The following is a 20,119-nucleotide window of genomic DNA, read 5'->3' as shown; positions in this document are numbered from 1 at the left end:
CCTGACATCTCCCTGCCGAACCTTTGATACAGTACGATTCAGTTTGTCTTAAGATTCCATGTTTTAAGAGGTAAACCTGAAAACTGTCGGTGTTTTAAATTCTCCTGCCATGTGGTTGTTAAAAGCTTTGAGCATCCCCCCTCTGCATGTTCCTGCACCTGATCATGATCATGATACTTCTCCTTTTAATGTTGTTACTGTGTCCAACATCTAGATGGAGACAGTTACACAACAACACTTCTTATGCAGTAAACAACTTTAGATATAGAGATCAGGTTTGTGTTTTTCTGGAAAATACATGTTTCAGTTTGATGGTGAATTTCCCTTTACTCATAATATCCCAATCGTTTGTTGAATGAGTTGATGACTGTAGTTATGACTCAGAGGTTTTTTAGTAGAAAACCCGAATCAACATGAAGAGGAACAAGAGTTTACAGCTGTGGTTCCCCCCCCCCCCCCCCAGTGTTTCTTGTTTTGGTTGCCAGGTTATTTCAAAACTTGGCATAAAAGTCAAATGGGCAGAAGGAAGGAGATTAACAAGAAGCTAAAAGAGGGGAAGCTTGAGGATAAAGGTCCATTTAACAACTTAAAAATTAATTAAACAACTTTAACCGTTAAATATTGACTAGAAATCATGGTTCATGTTTCTCAGTGTTTAAATACCAGTGGATTCTTAGAGTTTTGCTCAGTTACCAGTTCGCTTTGAGCCTTTTTAAAAAATGTTGCCAGTTCAAAGTTGAGCTGCAAAATTCATTCTAGGTCCATACAAATTATAGAATTAGTCTTTAAGCTTCATTTACCAACTTCCCCAGATCTATCGTTCTATACATCTCTCTCTCTCTCTCTCTCTCTCTCTCTCTCTCTCTCTCTCTCTCTCAGACTCTCTTTCTTTTTCTCTCTATCTTCCTATCTTTATCCATCTGTCAAGCTCTATCGCTCTATTTATTGCTCAATGGCTCTATTGCTCTATCGGTCTGTCGCTCTATTACTGTCATTCTGTTGGTCTATCTAATATACTCTGTCTGTCACTATCGCTCTGTCACTTCATCTGTCTATCGCTCTATCACATTATCGTTCAACTCTCACTCTATTGCTCTATTTATCACACTTTCATTCTATCGCTCTGTCACTTTGTTACTCTGTCGCTCTGTCCATCCATATTTTATTCAAAAAATTACACAATAAACAATATTCATGTGTCTATGTCATGTTGTGTTGGATGCTAATCTGGAAAGTGATCTGAAAAGCTCTTGTAAAAATTCACAACTCAGGGGTAAAGGTCAAAGGTCTCACGCACACACAAACACACACACACACACACACACACACACACAGTTTCATCATGCTGAGCATTTTCTTTTTGGGCTCCAGCCTCCGATTGGCTGGGAACCTCTGGTTTGGAGAGCAAACCCTGAGGGACACGTCGCCCTGCCAGCGCCGAGTCTAGAGAGGAAATGCCACGATCCTTCCCAGGAGATAAAGGCCTCACATACCCAGGGTGCACTGCTGCGGCCCACGTCGACCTGAGGGAAGCAGAGATGCTCGAGGAGAGCGACGCCTCGCAGCGAGAGTCGCTCTCTGCTCGGTTTTGCGGCAGGAAGAGGATGCAGAAGTGATGTGTGCGCTCAAAGATAGCCTGCTTCTTTTTATATGAGTGGCAGGATGACGTGCTGCAGCATGTAGACCACAGCTCTGTGGGACTTGACTAAGCCCGGCCTGAACTCCACGCCCACATCACACACAGAGCACACTTCTTCTCTTTCTTCCTCATTCAGCTGCTCTCCGTTCCTCTGCGTCTGGTCCGTCTGTTATTTATTTCAGTGTGTGTGTCGAGCCGGTTCCGGACGAGGCATGGCGGCGCTGGAGGGTCTGGAGTTCGGGAAGTCGGACTTCGTGCTCCTGGACGAGGTGACGATGGAGCAGTTTCTGGAGAACCTGAAGCTGAGGTAAGGCCTGAGAGGAGGAGGGGGGAGGAGGGTGGAGGAAGCCGGGTGTCAGACATGTCAGAGCTTCACACTCCACGAGAACCTGAAGGAAAACTTTGTATTTCTTCAGCTTTTTTATTAATTTAGCTGAAAAATAGCTGCGATTGAAATGAATGATATCAAATCTGTGTCTGAAACTCTTAAATAACTTTTCTCTGAACCCTTGCATCATCTTTTGGAACCATGTGACTTTGTACCCACTTGGCTAAAACCGGTCAGAGTTGATACGTTTTGTGTGCAGACAGTTTAAACCAGTCTCACTTCCTCGTGTGTTTCACGGAGCCAGATTCAGGTCCTCAGTTCAAACTGTGTGAAAAATCCCCAAATGTGTGAAACAGAATGAATGATCTTCAGATTCAGAGAATATAAATCCCACTTCCTCAGCTGACGTGTGCAGAGGACGGCCCCCGAATCAACATCTGTCACATCTGTCACATCTGTCAAGGAGGTTATGTTTTCACCCACGTCTGTTGGTTAGTTACACTGAAGATTACACTGCATAGATTTCCATGAAACCTGATGTAAGGACTCAGTATGTGTCAAGAACCCTTTAAAGTTTGCTGCAAATAACATACATAACAACATATTTTTGTATTTTGGGGAATTTCTTCACAAATATTATAAATATCTTTATGCTTAGAATCAGGAATGTGTGAAGAACCCTTCTAGATCATCTAGATGTGTTGCTCCGGCTTTGCCTCCATCGGTTGGTGCTTAATGTTTGTGTCTCACGGTTCATCGGACTCATCCGCCCCAATTCTATTTAGTGCTCCTCATTCTCACAGCTGTTGATTGAAGTAACAGGTTGGTTCAGTTGTTTAGCAGGAAGGAGACTGGGGGGGGGGGTAACTTCTCTATTTCTCTCTCACCAACACCAACTCGAACCCTGAGAAAATCTCAAAATCGTTGTGTGAAATCAGTATTTCTGCTTTCGGGGATGATTTCAACCTTCTGAAGAAGCTTTCACGATCTTTCCAGTGATTTCAGGACCTTCAGGAATCAATAAAAACAGGGTTATCTGGGATACTGAGGTCTTCAAAACTCACGTTGACCCACCATCTGTTACTCTAGTGTTTCATTTAGCAGCTCAATTAACCCCAGTCACACGACATTTTGACTCCTCCCAGTTCAGAAGAAAAACCTCACAGGAGGTTACACAAACCGGCGACGCCCCTTGGAACCACAAGTTTCATTTCCTGCCCTCACACTTGTGTCACTTCCTGTCAGCTACACATGAGATAGGTGCAAGGTCTTTTATGGAACGTTTATCTTGAGGGTGGTTTCGTGGGAAAAGTGCGCTCATGAATAAATGAAATATCTTTTTATAGCATATATATATATATATATATCGATATCCTTACTCACCATGAACGTGTAATCTGTAATCCCTCGTCTGTGTGCGTAGGTTTGATAAGGGACGCATCTACACCTACATCGGAGAAGTGGTGGTCTCCGTCAACCCTTACAGACAAATGGACATTTACGGCAAAGAAACCATCGACGCGTACCGAGGCCGGGAGCTGTACGAAAACCCCCCCCACCTGTACGCCGTGTCCGACGCCGCCTACAAGGCCATGAAGAGGAGAGCCAAGGACACCTGCATCGTCATATCAGGTCACAACACGTTCTCCCTTTGATTAATTCAGATTACAAGCTCCAGCTCGAGCTTTCTTCACAAGAGACACTGAAATGCAGCTGTGAGAGTCTCCTGTGTGTGTCGTGTGTTCTGTCCTTCAGGTGAAAGCGGTGCAGGGAAAACAGAAGCCAGTAAATACATCATGCAGTATATAGCCGCCATCACGAACCCGAGCCAGAGGGTGGAGGTGGAGAGGTGAGAGCTGCTGTGACCTGAAGCTCGAGCTCTTCGTGAGAAACGTGACCTTAGATATGATTTATTAGAAAAATGTAAACGTGGCTCCAGACGGGATTTAATCTCAAGTCCATCGCAAATAAAATAACTGGATCATGAGAATTGGGTGTCGTCATAAATCATTCTCACTTTTCCTCTTCTCCTCTGTTCCCCCCCCCCCCTCCTCTCGGGCTGTTTCTCACATGTTTCCATCAACGGCCGGGCGATGCCTCAGCGTGAAGAATGTGCTGCTCAAGTCCAACTGCGTGCTGGAGGCCTTCGGGAACGCCAAGACCAATCGCAACGACAACTCCAGCCGCTTCGGCAAGTACATGGACATCAACTTCAACTTCAACGGAGATCCCACCGGAGGACACATCAACAACTACCTGCTGGAGAAGGTGAGGGGGGGGGGGGGGTCCGACAGAGACAGAAACAAGGCCCACCTCTACAGAAAAGTGCAGCTCATTTAGTTTTTAAATTACATCTTTGAATGTTTCACGAGGTGATGACAAAGAGGTGCGAGGGAACATCCATGAATAGACGTGTCTGTGAAGTCGGGGGGGGGGGGGGGGGGGGGGTGGCGTGTTGATGAATGGCTCACCTGGGGCCACTCGATGCTGCTCTATCTATTCTCTCTGCTGAGGAGCCGTCTGGCACTCGGAGCCCGTGTGAACGATGGAGCCAGGATTCATCCTCACGGGGCAGAAATAACCGAACTGCTTCTAAACCGTGTCGTTCTCTGGACACAGGTTTTTGTGTCAGTGTTTGTCTTGAAGGGAAAAACGACTGACAGCATGTACAAGCAGCTGATGATGTTTCTGTAGGTCGGTTGGTGGATTGTTCCTATTTCTGCAGAAATATATTTATATTTATTCATTTTCACAATTCAGGGAAGTTTCTTTAGGTGGCATCAGTTGCATTTTGAGTTTAGCGTTGCTTTCCATTTTAATTTAAAACTTGCTTTAGTGTTCTGAAACTCTGAGCAGGAAGCTGTATATCATTTTTATGTGTGTGTTTGCGTGTGTGTGTGTGTGTCTGTGTGTGTGTGTGAACGTGTGTGTGTGAAAATAACTCAAAATGACTTGGGTGGATTTTCACATTTTATGAGAAAATTACTTCAGAGTGTATCACCACATGAACGATTGGAGTTCATAGGTCAAAGGTCAATAATAAAAACAAATATGCTTAGAAAAAACAATTTTCCTCAGATCAGAAAGATAATCCCCCATCATACGATCTCATGCATTTATTATGTTACTTCTGCGTCCTATATGATTATAGGCATGAGCTGAATTTTATATAGATCACTCGTAATCATATATATTATATATTATATCATAATAAAAGTTATCTTTGCCTGATTGGTTTTATAAAGCCCATGTTGGTTATGCATCACACCTCAGATTCTTCTTCATCTCACCACTGACCTCCTACAGCTGTTATTTTCTCCTGTGAGCGACGTGACTCAGTCGAACTCTCACTCTTTAAGGTTTCTTGGAAACTGTCGGTAGAAAAGCTAGAACACCACTTAACTCTGGTCTCCATCTAATTCTCTAAACCGTGTGACCTCAGGATGGATGTTTGATCAACTGCCTTAATCTGTTTTTCCTCTTAAAGTCCAGGGTGGTGCAGCAGCAGGGGGGGGAGAGGAACTTCCACTCCTTTTACCAGGTAGAGTCTGATCAAAGTTTTTACATTTCTTTGTCCAAACAAAAGACACAAGGAGAGAACCACACTGGTCCCTCAATGGTCCCTCACTGGTCCCTCACTGGTCCCTCACTGGTCCCTCACTGGTTTATCTGTTGTGATTGTGTAGTTACTACGTGGAGGCTCAGATGAAATGCTGGAGTCCTTTCACCTGCAGAAGGATCCTGCTGCTTACACCTACACCAAAGCGGGCGTTGCAACAGCTGTGAGTCTGATATGATTTCCACATCCACATTTTTTTTTTTAATTAGGATAAAAACGAACCTCAGGTCACATTCTTTACTTATCAGTGGACAAAACCTTTTCTTCCATCTTTCTTCAGACGTCCAACAACGATCGGGCGAGCCACAGAGCGGTGCTGAGCGCCCTGGAAGTGATCGGCTTCTCCGAAGAGGAGATTTCCTCCATTTATCAGATCCTTGCCTCCATCCTCCTGCTGGTAAGCTGCAGCTCGGAGTGTCAAACATGGGACATCTCAACGCTGAAGATGATATAATACATATTTGAGATCTTGCATCGTGGCTGAGAATCAAGGGGTCATGAGATCGTGTTTCTTTTCAGGGGGAAGTTCAGTTTGAGAGTGACGGGGAGAGCGTTCAGATCCTGGACCTGGAAACCGTGAAGCACATCTCGGAGCTGACGGCCACAGATCCCGACTGCGTCAGTAAGAGCCTGCTGTATCGCACCGTGGCCACCGGGGGCGGGGAGGTCATCGAGAAGGGCCACACGGAGCAGCAGGCCTGTTTCGGACGGGACGCTTTCGCCAAGGTGCTGATTCCTCCCTCTGTCGACCAATCAGGAGGAGCCTCATGGTTTATACAGATGAATTGTTTTATTTGTTATCACAATATTCCCACTCTCTCTCCTCTCTCTCCTCCTGCAGGCTCTCTATGAAAGACTCTTCGGTTGGATTGTCAGCCGCATCAACAGCGTCATCGAAGTGAAAGACTACAACCCAGTGCTTCATGGGAAAAACACCGTCATCGGGGTGCTGGACATCTACGGCTTTGAGATCTTCGAGAACAACAGGTCGTTGTCGTGTGTCTTGTGAAACCTTCTGTGTTCCTTCGTTCAAACATTCAAACCTACAGAAGTTTAGAAGACGTTTTGCTTCTCTGTTGTCGTCCAGCTTCGAACAGTTCTGCATCAACTACTGCAACGAGAAGCTGCAGCAGCTCTTCATCGAGCTGATCCTGCGTCAGGAGCAAGGAGAGTATCAGAGGGAGGGCGTCACCTGGCAGCATGTGAGAGAGATGCACACGGACAGTAACACACGTTTTCAAGATGTCCACACAGGTCCACAAACAGTACAGAGACATTTTGAGATGTTGGCTTTAAACACACAGAGAGCTTAAAGCACTGCATATGAGAAAAACACATGCACACAGACACTAAAACACAAACACACACAGAAACACGACAAAACCGTTGGATCCTCACGTTGCTGCCGTTCCCACAGATCGACTACTTCAACAACCAGATCATCGTGGATCTGGTGGAGCAGCCGCACAAAGGCATCATCTCCATCCTGGACGAGGCCTGCCTCACCGTGGGGAACGTCACGGACAAGGTCTGCCTGGACAGCATGGACACCAAGCTGGCCCAGCACCCCCACTACACGTCCCGCAAGGTGAGGACTGGTCACCAGCGTCACGCTCCCTCACCTGTGTTTTATTCACACCTCAATAACTTTATTAACAGTCATTATTTACAGCAGCTGCTCGGGCTCGAGCTGAAACATTCAAACAAATAGGAAGCAGGGATTGGCCGTTGAGACGTCGTCTTCTGATTTTACAGAAACTGTGAAGAAATAAAATGAAGAAATATTTTATTCTCAGCCCAAACTCATTCAAAGATGTGTTTATCAAAAATAATCACATCTGCTGGGAATGAAAGATGGTTCTCACTAAAGATATAAATACACAAGGTTTTAATGAAGTGACTTGTGGTTTCTATATTCGGCCTTAACCACAAAAAATACAGGAAATTGTGCAATTTCTTAAAATATAATTCAATGCCTTGTGGTATATGAATAGAGAGAAGTAGATTCCTGACAATTAGAAACATTACAGAATAATAAAATACAAACAATCAGTAAATAAGAGTAAAATTATGGGTTTTAAAACAGATGGGTTTCATTGTACGTGATAATATTGCACATTACTGCATTTTGACTGCATTAGTGTGCAGATATTAAATAATACAATCAAAAATGAATACATATTTGTAGCTTATCTCCTTAAATTGTGTGTTTTGGTTTGATAGAAAGAACAAAAAAGTATTTTTACAGAACTTCTCTGACTCAGCTGCAGTTTTGTGTGACAGTCAGTAGAGGACAGAGTTTCTCTAATGTCTTGTGTCCAGAGATGCTTTTCAAAGTAAAGCGGCTCCAAACCACAGTCTCCCTCCTCTTATAGTTTATCTTTGTGTCTCTACATGTTTGTTATTGCCTTTAAATGAGAAATAAGTTTATTATTTTACACTAGGCCCTTTGTGACTGTGTCTTCTTCCCGTTTTCCAGCTGAGCCCCACTGATAAGACCATGGATTTCCAGAAACACTTCCGCATTCGCCACTACGCCGGAGACGTCACGTGAGTCGACCGCACACGATCACTCTCTCTCTTCTCTCGAGCTTTACGCCTGAAAAGAGTTTAAGCCTCGTAATCCTATTAAAGGGGCAAAATGTAGGTGTTTTACATGAAATCATTCATAAATTAGGATTATCAAGAGAATGTGAGGAAATAAGGGTTTTCACGTTAGGTCCAAGAGGTTTGTTGTGCTGCAGGGAGCTCTACTGATATTTATTAAGTCAAGTCATCAGTCTAACAATAACAAAGGGAATACGAGCCACACAGAGAGCCTGCATGGAAAAACCTTATTCCCCAGTCGCTGCAGGTTTGGCAGGTGAACGACCGCCCATGTGCTGAGGTCAGATTTATTCCAGATGACACATTAGCTCGATGTGAAGCTGAGATATAAGACTTTGTTGTGATTGGCCACCGACCTTTGGGAGGTCAGCTGATGTCATTGGTGTATTGAAGCGGTTCAGTCGTCCAGAGGCAAAGATTTTCTATCTGGAAAGTGTCATCAATGTAAATATTAACAAATCATATTTAATTCCTGGGACATGTTCTGGTAAGTATTGATCACAAGAGAGTGCATCTCTAACAATAAATGTGTGATCTCACATCTGAAAACATCTCCTCATAATCCAACACTGAATATATTATATTTGTAAAAGTTCAGTATCTTTTATTACATGTAGAAGGTCAATGCCCACGTAGGTGAAGTCCACTCATTAACCTGCACATCCAGTAAATAGAGACAAAGCCATGTACACGTGTCTTTGTGTGTGTGTGTGTGGGGGGGGGGGGGGGGGGGGGTGGTAGAGACAGGAAACAAACTGGTTCCACAGTAGTTGCCCGTGGAGACATAATATTTCACAGCATCAGTGTCACAGCAGCTCTGACACGTCATGTTATGACTCATGCTGCGTTTCCCTTTTTGACGTTCGCTGCTGACACCACGAACCTTTCGGCTGCTGGGTTTTTTCAGAAGATGAAATAAATGTCAACTCATAAAGATTTTTCCCCAGCATGGAATTTATTTATTTTTTGTTAGAGATCTTGTAAAAGAACCAGGTAGAAGTTCAGATGAGTCATAGATTTGTCTTTTCAAAAGTAGCAGCAACATTAGTTTTTTTGTCGTTTAAAATTGAGGATAAAACCCTTTAGCTTTACTTGACAGTTTAAATTATTCTGAATACTATGAAACTGTATTTATAAAGATTATTTGTCGTGTATTTGTTTACAGGATGAATTTGATTATGATCTCATGTGAGGGTGTGAAACAGATGCAGTATTTCCATCTCTTTTATTCTCTTCTGAATATGTTTTGTCGGTGATAGTGGTTGCTTGGTTTATTGAACTTCTTCTTCATCACTGCTCCTCTTCACTGATGTGTTCACTGGGCAGCGGCCAGATGAGGCCTCCGTGGCTTCGCTTTCAGAAGATCCCCCCCGCTCACTTGTACTGCCCTCGATCAGGAGACGGGAAGGACATTCATATGTCAAGGGATCGCGGGAGGAGGAGGATGAGGAGGATGGAGGGATGAAGAGGGGAGGGGAGGGAGGGAGCCAGCTGATGAGACAGTTTTGGCTCCGGGATGTAGCAGCAGCATTAATCAAGGTTAAGTGGACGAGGGTTTACTGACGTTCTGTCACTCAGTGAAATCCAGGATCACACGATGTCAAACAACTTAGAAGCTCCAACTACTACACTGTTTGTTTGTTTATCTTTAATGTGCTTTGGCAGCATTTAGACCTTTAAATCATAAGTAAAAGTACAGTTACCCCCCAAAGTAAAATACTCAATCAACTTAAATCGTCCTGCCTCAGCTTTAAAGTGACTTTAGTCCCATCGTCCTGTCATCTGACCTGAAACTTCGCTGCTTTGCTTCCCTCTCCGGTGACGTCCTCACAAACCCCACCGTCCCCTGACTGCTCAGCACCAAACTGAAGACAGACTGTAGCTGGTGAACCCAGCGGAACATTCAGCAGCGAGAGAGTCCGATTATTTCCCTCCGGAGTTAGAGACAATAGACGACAGCTCCCTTAAAGTGAGGTCAAATCCTCTTGATCGCCCCCTGGTGTCTGGCTGCAGTGGAGTTTATAAAACACGCCTCAGCAAATGGGACATGAGCCAAACAAAAAGTTTTGATAACACTCAGGTGTAGGTTTGGCTTTGATGAGTTATTTGATGCTATAACAACAAGCTGTAACTTCTTGTGTAACTCGATGATATGTCAACATTAGGTCCACAGCTTGTTTAGGCTGCCCCCAGGTGGACAAAAATAATAAGACATTGCAGGTTTAAGGATGTTTTTATTCCTGTTTATGTTTTATTAGATGCACTTATTTGTATTTGACTCCTGCCAGCATCAGCATGGAGGTGGTTATAAAAGATGTCACCGTTCGTCCCCGTCACCCGGCTTCAGCTCTTCTCAGGGCCACGTCCCCCCCCCCCCCCCCCATCATCCCCTGTCCCATCCCATCCCATCCCAGAGTCTATCCTTACCCTGGCTAAATATACCCTCGCCACCCGCTGCCCTCCTCCCCCTCCTCTCGCCAAACCACCGCCACGATCACAAGCTTTGACCTACTTCGCCTCCTCCTCCTCTTTTTCCTTCCTCCTCCTGTTTCTTCATGTTTCTCCTCCTCCTTTTCTGTGACTCTCACCTGACTCTCTTCGCTGCCCACCTTTTAAATTCCCTGCAGCGTTCAGGCCTGCACATGCAGCACTGTGAGCAGCCCTAAGATTCATCATCGTCTCTTAATGCAGAACTTTGTATCGCAAGAAGTGTTGTGTTGGTGTCGCCTGGCTCCCGGAGTGTGTGTGCTCCCTTCAGCCCAGAACAACACAGCTCTCTCCTCCCCCTGACCTTCACATAAATATACCTCCCTCTAAATCATCCTCCCATCTCTGGGGAGCTTCTGCATTTATCTCTGCATGTCCTGTCCTGTCTGTCCTGTTCCATCCACTGCCCTGTCCTGTCCTGTCTGTCCTGTCCTGTCCCTGTGACCCAGCGGTGTGGCTTGTTATTGTGTGTTCTGATTGCTCCCTCTCCTCCTTTCACACTCCGTCTCCCCTCGGCGAGCTTCCTAGAATCTGGTCAGGTGGTTTCGCCGCTCGTGAGGCGGGGGGTGGGCGTGGGGGGGGACACATCTGTCACAGCCAGCTCTGCATCTTTGCCTCCAGATGTGACAGACAAGGACACAGTCGCAGGCGGCTTGTGACATGTTTGTGTGTGTGTTCACTAGGAAGCTGGAAGGGGAAGTGTGTGAGAACCACTGCACTGATGAGAAGTGAAAACCAGGTTTTGAAACAGAGCATTTTAACGTTGTTGTATCGGTGCTCCAGTGAAACGCTGCTCGTGTCTGCACAGTTTCTGCAGCTCTATAAAAAGGATGCAGCTCTGTAATTGAATTGTGAATGGGAGAAGAAGAAGCCGAGGTTTATCTGAGACACTCCGGATGACCTCTTGTAACGCTGCCTCCCAGTTGTGCCTGTGAACTCCCACTGATGCCAACTGGGAAGTTTGAAAACAGACACATTTGTTTGTCGACAGTTTTCTGTTTTTTGTTTGACCAGTGGGGGGGTTTCGACCATGTCCCGAATTTGTAAATTGTCTAAGTGGCCTGACTGTTGCTCTAATCCTCCGGCCTGAGGTCTGTGAATCACTCGGAGCAGAGAGCGGCGCCTGTTAGCGAGTAGCAATAGTGACGCTCGCCGTTTAAATTGTGTTACTTTCTTTTCGCAGCATCCTGACAACAACACTTTACTCTTTACTCTTCTTCTGATCCACTTTTGTCCTCTTCCTCTGTTCCAGATATTTCGTCGAGGGCTTTTTGGACAAAAACAAGGACCTGCTCTTCCAAGACTTCAAGCGCCTCATGTACAACAGGTGCCAGATACAGACTCCGCCTCGTTTCTAGATTCAGTAACTGGGTTAAGTGTAAATAAAGAGTTTCTTCTTACCAACCCAGTTAATGTCGTCCTCTCTCCACTCTTCTCCTCAAAGTGCCGACCCCGTCCTGAAGGAGATGTGGCCAGATGGTCAGCTGGGCATCACCGAGGTCACCAAGCGACCTCTGACCGCCGCCACCCTCTTCAAGAACTCCATTGTGGCCTTAGTGGACAAACTGGCCTGTAAGGTCAGTGGCTCCGGCTCACGATTTACGTCCTTTTCATTTCACCCAGAGGGGGAAGAGGTTGATATCTAAATCAGCTAATTGTGCCAATAAAAAGTTAAACCATGTGATGTTGTTGGCAGAGAACGGTGAAGCTGTGAAGTTGAGCATTAATACATTGATATACTCCACTATTCATTTAGATAATCAACAGGATATGTTCTGTCTCCATTTTATTGAAGTCTATGAGACAATAACTCTCCTTCTCCCTCTCATAACTTAAATAATATTTCCCCAAGGAATTTATGGTCTGAATCTTTAGTTTCAAGTCTTCTTCAACATATCAAGATGTTAATTTCTGTAAATAATGATCCCAGTAAGAGTCAAATAGACTGTAAGGCACAGTCTGCTCCTCCAGATCGGCTATACTAGTTTCAAAAAGCCAAAATGGCACGTGGACAAAATGCCAAACTGGAGCCCTCAGAACAGAAGCTCACAGACAAATGGGTGACGTGTAAAAATCCCTGGAATCTTAATCTTTAGTTTACTCATACGTGTGATCATCAGGACGATGCTCTGCCCCAGCAGACGCTCCTCTGGTCCCTGTAAAGCTCTGAGTCACATTCTGAGGCTGCCAGTGCATCTGTGCCATGTTTCTTTTGGGAGGACGGTTGGTTGTCATGCATCACAAGCTACGAGGGCGAGAGGAAGCGTGCAGCTGTCCAGCAGGAGCATGAATACACAGCAATGTGCTCTTGCTTGTCCTCATCCTGTCTGAGTGTGTGTGGAGTTCGGAGGAGGAGGAGGAGGAGGAGGAGGAGTAGCTGCTCACCTCTCCTGGCCTCGTCTCGCTGACTGGAGTCTGACATTTCCTGCTGTTATTTTGGGATGGCCTGCTGCTGGGCTGTAGCTGCGTCCTGTCTCGGTGCGGCTGAGGTAAAATGAAAGAAAGCTGCTCTGGCAAAGATCAGGTTGAAAGAGCGGATGACTTCCTCTTCCGCCTGCTCACCTGTGCCCCGTCTGCCCGGCTCATTTCCTCCCGACCCTCATTAACCGCCTCGTTTCTCTCAAATCTCTGCTGAGCTGCATCTCGGGGCCACACAGGCACATCCATCATTGATATGAAGGATGACACCGTCGTCAGGATCTTCTCACTTTGTTCCGCCTTGTTCATCTTTCATGGACAGAACGCAAAGACAGTGAAAACACAACATTTGTGTCCCTCTGAGATCCCAGACACGTTTTTTAATGTCCTCCAAGTTTGAACCTAAAGCTCAATGTGCCGTTAGTAAGTGGACATGAGGCTCAGCTGCTCACTGTGGTGTCTGTGGAATTACTCACATTAAGGTCACTGAACCCAGTCTGTGGCTCACTGACAGTTTACAGGCTGAGTTTGGTTTATTTACTTCCACAGTGACGAACTCGTGAGAAAATAAAAGACTGAATTTACAGTATTGATAAGAAGAACAACAACAATAATAATATTGATACATTTTCAGCATTTTTCAAAATGTATTTAAAGTGCTTTTCATGGTTAAAAGAGGATTCAAAAAAGATAACAGAATAAAATGATGCAGAAATAAAACAAAATTTTAATACAGCATTAAAACAACAACAACACAATAATAAAACCATTAAAGGTAATAGAACTACAGATCTGTGTTCCAGTCCTTTAGGCCCACAGCCCTCTGTTCTGTCTTCCAGGAGCCGTACTACGTGCGCTGCGTGAAGCCCAACGAGATGAAGTCTCCGGTGCTGTTCGACGACGCCCGCTGCCAACACCAGGTGGCGTACCTCGGCCTGCTGGAGAACGTGATGGTGCGCCGGGCGGGCTTCGCTCACCGGCAGCCCTACGATCGCTTCCTGCAGCGGTAAGAGAGCGCAGCCGGAGTTTGGTCCGTGTCCCCTCTGCTAACATGGAGGAGGCAGGGGGGGTTTACGACCCTGTCAGCCACCAGGGGGCGATGAAGATATCTTGGCTTCGCTCTGTCTCGATCACAACCCCTGGTTTCTTTCCTGTCTCCTGCAGGTATAAGATGACGTGCGAGTACACCTGGCCGAACCACCTGATGGCGTCCGACCGGCACGCGGTGGAGGCCATCGTGAACCACTACGGCTTCCAGGACGACGTGGCGTACGGCCACACCAAGCTGTTCGTCCGGACGCCGCGCTCGCTCTTCACCCTGGAGCAGGAGAGGGCGGCGGTCGTCCCCATCCTGGTGCTCTTCCTGCAGAAGGTATACGACTGTAGTGCTGCGTGTAATTGTTGAGATTAAAACGATCCTCTCCTCGCCCTTCACCCCTCAACGTGATTCTTAAATCCTCCACGGGTGTTTTTTCGAATCTGTGCTTGTATTTTAATGAGGATGTATTGATCTGACACAGAGACCTGATGTAGTCCAGCAGGCAGCTCAAGTCGTCCACCGTTAATCACCCACAACATTATCTCCTCCGGTTTCAAGCCTCAGCCTCGGGAGTATGTGGCTCCTGGTTAACTGGGACTGGAATTCATCTGCCCGCGTGAATCCCAATTTCCTGTAACAATAATTGGGAGGATTAATGAGATCCAGAGTACAGTTACATTAAAGTCAATTACTCGGCTCGCACTGTGAAACATCCTTCTCTTCTCGCTGACCTACTTCGACGGCTGTGCAGAGTGTGTGTCTCTAACTGGAGCACGAGAGTTCTTGTCTTCAGCTCAGCAGGAGTCCAAGATAAAAACATCTCCCTTCTCTCTCTGCCCTGTTTTTCAGGTCTGGCGAGGGGCGTTGGCTCGGATGCGGTGCCAGCGGATGAGAGCCATCTACACCATCATGAGCTGCTACAAGCGCTACAAGGTCAAGGCTCACTTCTGGGAGGTGGTGCGGAGGTTCGCTAACGTGAGAACTATGGCCGACTACGGGAAGAGCGTGGAGTGGCCGACCCCCCCCGGCCGCTCTGTCCAAGTTTCATAACAACACAGTCCTGCTGCACCGCCGGTAAAACTCCTCCACCAGATTTGAACAAACTGACAGAAACATTTTCTAGTATATTTATTTCAACAATGTTCATTTCAAATCATGTAATTCAAACTGATATGAGAGAGGCGTCAGTATTTGAATGCGACAAACAACAAGAGAAATAACTTTTCAAAAACACCCTTTTCAGCAGAATTTGTTGTGCGAGTGTGTTGTTGTTGTTGTTCTATTTGTATCGCCACACACATTGACCTGGAGCTGCTCCTCCTACTGTTCTGCAGCTTTGATGTTTTATCTCACCCACGTGGCGTTGTTCCCCCCCCCCCCCCCGGTGTCAGGTGGTGGGCGAGGCAGATCGTAAAGAACATCCCGCCGTCCGACACGCTGGAGGTCCGGGCCAAGGTGGCGGCGCTGACGGCTCTGAGTGGAGAGAGGAAACACTGGGGAGTCAGCCGGGCCTGGGAGAGGGACTACCTGGCTAATGTGAGAGTCAGAACACACACACACACACACACACACACACACACACACACACACACACAAGCGAAAAAGAAGTGTGGTACTGCTGAGGTGTCTTCATGTTACACAACACATCATGTGTACTCGTGATATTTACTTTAAATCACTAGTTTCTACTCTATTTATTAATTATAGTCCTATGATAAAATTTTGTTTTCTCAAGGAGACATTTGATGAAAATTAACTTCTATTACATATCAAATTTCCATGTAACATTTTTATATAAATTCAATCTAAAGGGTTTTCTATCATGTTGAGTTAGTGTAAATAAATCAAATAACTTATTTGATTTAAGTAATGTTAAAGAGAAAATAGAGGAGCCTTGAAAACCACAGTGAGATAGCCAAGTCTTTTTAAACTCAATAATGAGGTAAAGCAAATTCATATCCAAGCTTAAATTTCTTATTATTGTGAGAGTTTTGTTTTGCTGCTACTTTAAAAACAGGTAAAATCTTCTTAACGATAAAAATGACTTTTTCAAAATCAATAGATTTTTGTTTTGTCCTCTTCGTTTTATTGCGTTTTCTTTGCCTTCCCGGCCACAAGAGGACCTCACTGACTCTGAACTGGTCAGTGTGCCTCTAAAAACAACTGTGAACATCCATGGGACTCACTTCCCACTCGACTCTCTCCCAGTAAACACAACTGGAAGGAGCAGCGTATGGAATCCCAGGAGGTCGTGTGTTGTTGTGATGTATATAAGTGCATGTGACGGGCCTCGGGGGAAACAGCATGACCGGAGCAGGAGGATGGTGCTCGTGAACACAGAGGTTTTTTAATGAAGCCCACACTGGGCTCATTTACCAGATAATCAGAGGTTATTTGGTGGCCGCCGGCTTGAGAGGCTCCTTCACAGAGAGCCCGGAGCCACTCCCCTCGTTAGCTGGTCAGGCGGCCGGTGACACGCCGGCCTCCTTCACGTGATTGTGGTTAATTCCATAAAGATCTATAGATAAGTGCGTGTAATGCTGCTTGGGGTCGGCCTGAGTCGTGTGGAGGGGGCTGACATTGTTACAGATCAAGGAGAATAAGTGGAAATGGGACAGTTCCACCATTTATCGGGTCAGGTCCATACCTTGGATTTCAGCTGCTGGTGTTTTCACTTCTAACTTCAATAATCAACACATCTGTGCCTCTGACATCACATCAAACCCCTACTGGTCTATCTCCTGGCCAATAAAAAGCTTCAGATAAGAACCTTTTCATAGATACTCTCTAAAGTGCTGTTTTTAAGTATAAGAGTATTTATCTATCTCTATCTAAGGGTTTAATAACTAACTAATATAAGGGAACCATTGCCAGTGATGTCAATATCTACATCGGCTGGGCTCGACATTAGACAATCTAAATCCACTGGTGTCCTGAAGCTGCAGTAGGAAGCAACGTGAGGTCTCAGCTGTGAGACTTGTGATGGAGCCGGCACAGGCCTGTCATCACACCACAGTCCTGCAGTGTGACAACATGAATACACAACAGCTCTGAGGAGGAACAGTCACACACGATTGAAGACTTTATTATCATGGCTCCTTTCTGTAGCAGAGACACTATGACACGGTTTTAAATTTCCCTTTCTCGACTGCCCATGACTGTATTTCTCATCAGGCCGTTTAGCTCCGGTATCAGCCGCCCTGCCCCCCCCCCCCCCCCCCCCCCCCCCCCCCCTCTAACGGCATGTCAAACACCGTGTCTGGTAACCGCAGCCCGAGGCCCCCGAGCTTTCATCTTCCACTCATGGAATTAAAGCGATAAAGAAAAAGAGGCTGAGCGAGGTCACACTGAGTTTTTACGACGAGATTCGTTACCAAAAAACCATCGGAGCTGTTTCCCGGTGACGTCAGCCGGCCCTCTCGCAAATAACTTTGGCCTTTCCAAATTTCCTACAGGTCCGAGACTGCCCCCAGACCAGCTCCTGCTTCGTCCGCGCCTCCAAGGAGCTGAGGAACAAAAACGAGTTCAGCTGGGTCCTCTTCTCCGGCTTCTGCAGGAAGGTACAGTACGAGGGGGACGGACTCCGTGAAATGAGAAATCTGTGAAGTAGCCACGAGGAGTTTCTGTCTTTTCTGTTTCTTCCTCTTTTCGCTGTGGGATGTTTTTCTCACTTCCTACCCCCCCCCCCCCCCGTTCCAGCCCCCTCTCACTCTTCCTCCTTTGTATTTGCTCGTCTTTCAATATTTCATGTTCCAATACAACCCTCTCCGACTGGAGGAAAGAAGTCTAATCAAAGGATTACTAATGAAAGGGACTGAATTCATTCATATACTTTTCTGAACCTGGAAGATTCTTCAGTTATTATGACTTCACCTCATGATGAACCTGAACTCTTCATCTCCCTCTGGATAATAATGACAATATTTTCACAGTCAGGGATCGTAAAGGGAGGGTTCTTACTATATCCTGGGTAAAGCTTTAGATTTTGTGTATCTGAAGAAATCTGAGCTTTGACAAAGTATAAATAAAACAACCCAGAAGCTGACTGAAGCATCAGAGCCTTTGATTTGTCTTTGTTGAAACCTGATCTGGAACTGAACATAGCGATATAACCCAGAGGTTTCCACGAGTGACAAGCAAATCTCTTCACAGGAAACAGAAAAGGAACAAGTGCAGCATCTCATCTTTTCTGTTTCTCTGTTTCCCTCCCTCGCTCTCTCAGGTGAACAGATTCAACAGAAGCACCGACCGCGGCCTCCTCGTCACAGACAAGTTCCTCTACAAGTTAGAGCCCAAGAAACAGTACAAGGTTCTGAAGAGGCTTCCTTTAGAGGCGGTGAGAACGCACACTCTTTCATCCACTAAGAAACACAGCACACAAACTCATTTGCAATGCTCGCAGGGACTGTCGTACCCGCTTTGTTCTTTCACATCATTATGAACCTCGTCTCATTAAAGGTTCAGTGTGAAGAATGCAGTGACACCTAGTGGTGAAGTGTCATGTTGCAGCTGAACACCCCTCATCTCCCCCTGGCTTCTCAACACTATAGAGAAACTGTGGAAAAGGTGTTTAGCTTGTTCAGTCTGGCTGCTGCAGTGCCCCTGACCCAAATGAACAAAGTGGCAGGGACCAGTGTGGACCAGTATGGACCAGTAAGGTTGTTTATGTGCACGTTGGAGTGTGTGAGGCGGCGTCCTGGCTTGTCTCAAGGTTTTTCTGCCGTCTGGGGCGAACCTGGCTCGTTTCCTGGGCCTGACGTGAGAAACTGGATCAGGGGAAGTCACCGGGGACGTGAGGCTGGAAGTGAAGACGAGTGAGACGGGAGACGACAGCTTTATTGGACCGGATCCTTTAAGGTCCCGGCAAATAGCTTTTTTCATCAGGGTTTTCTTTCCATGGGTTTGTGTGTCTCTGACCGAACAGGACATTGGGGAGGACTGGATGTGAGAGGTTTAGGAAAAGAAGAACTGAGGGGGCGTTTGGAAATGATGTGAAGCTTTCCAGTAGGTCACAATATTCAACTTTTTAATATCTATGAGCTGATACGATATTAAAGAACTCTATGGATTTTCTAACTTTGCAGAACTTCTACAGTTACAAACAACCTCTCACACACCAGAGGAAAGGAAAACACTAAAAAGCGCAATGTCTCCTCTCAATATACAATATATGAACAAATCTAATAATGCACAAGGAAAGTTCAGAGTCTATTTCATGCGGTTTCACTCATATTCAATTATCTACATCATGATTATCATTTTTGTTTTATTTCTGTTTCTGTGACATGAAGATTGTTAAAGTCTGTAAAAAGAAACTCTGAGAAGTTTGAGCTGAACAGCGTTTGATTCGCACTTTTAACAGCAATCAGTAAATTCCAGTAATAATGAGTCGGCCCAGCTGGACGTCCAGTGGTCGGCTGTAAAGAGCGCGGAGGAGAAACAGCTCAACACGCGCCAGAGGGTTAAAAGCATCATTATGCAGCAGCAGAGCTCCTGAAGATAACTGGTGTTATTAAGCTCGGCTGCTCAGACTGAAGGACGAGAGTCGTAACCAGGTCAGACACAGAGAGCTGAGAAGGAGCCGAGCAGCTTAGTGTGTGATTGTGATGTTTCAGTCGAGTGTTGTAACTGAAACTCACGTTTGACACCAGCTTTGAAGAAAGTCCTGAAAAGCAAATCTACTGAAGGACTCGACAACATCATACTGTTAATAGTTTTGAAGGAAAAATCCCACTCCTGCTTTTATTGACTTGAATTTCTGTTCTTTTGAAACCGATAAATAAATTCCACATTTGTTTTAATGGGAAATAAAAGTCGACATGAAGAAATTGTGTGTGTCCTCAACTGGGACAGCTCGCACAGGAATCTGGACAATGTCGGGACGTCCTGCTCATGGTCGTCCCTGCTGGATTAACCTGTGTGTGTGTATGTGTGTGTGTGTGTGGGGGGGGTTATAAGAGGCTTAGTCCACTCTGACTCTCC

At 45.7% G+C, this 20,119-nt stretch overlaps 1 protein-coding gene across 1 annotated transcript; it reads left to right on the top strand.

Annotated features, from left to right (window-relative positions):
* Positions 1-1,610: 1,610 nt before the first annotated feature.
* On the top strand, positions 1,611-18,544 carry myo1g (myosin IG; the record flags this gene model as incomplete). Its single annotated transcript, XM_053446804.1, is given in 21 exon segments — positions 1,611-1,946; positions 3,391-3,599; positions 3,723-3,816; positions 4,070-4,235; positions 5,455-5,508; positions 5,654-5,749; positions 5,867-5,983; positions 6,106-6,312; positions 6,428-6,573; positions 6,674-6,788; positions 7,004-7,174; positions 8,066-8,136; positions 11,933-12,007; positions 12,125-12,257; positions 13,938-14,104; positions 14,263-14,470; positions 14,987-15,157; positions 15,159-15,211; positions 15,529-15,673; positions 17,593-17,697; positions 18,360-18,544. Coding segments are annotated over 21 exon segments (2,783 nt in total), but the record flags the coding sequence as incomplete, so codon positions are not given.
* Between the last annotated feature and the right edge of the window lie 1,575 nt (positions 18,545-20,119).

Source organism: Pleuronectes platessa, chromosome 18, assembly GCF_947347685.1.
Source record: "Pleuronectes platessa chromosome 18, fPlePla1.1, whole genome shotgun sequence".
NCBI classification, from domain to species: domain Eukaryota; kingdom Metazoa; phylum Chordata; class Actinopteri; order Pleuronectiformes; family Pleuronectidae; genus Pleuronectes; species Pleuronectes platessa.
The sequence above is the reverse complement of the archived record's forward strand: the minus strand, read 5'-3'. Positions and strand labels throughout refer to the sequence as shown.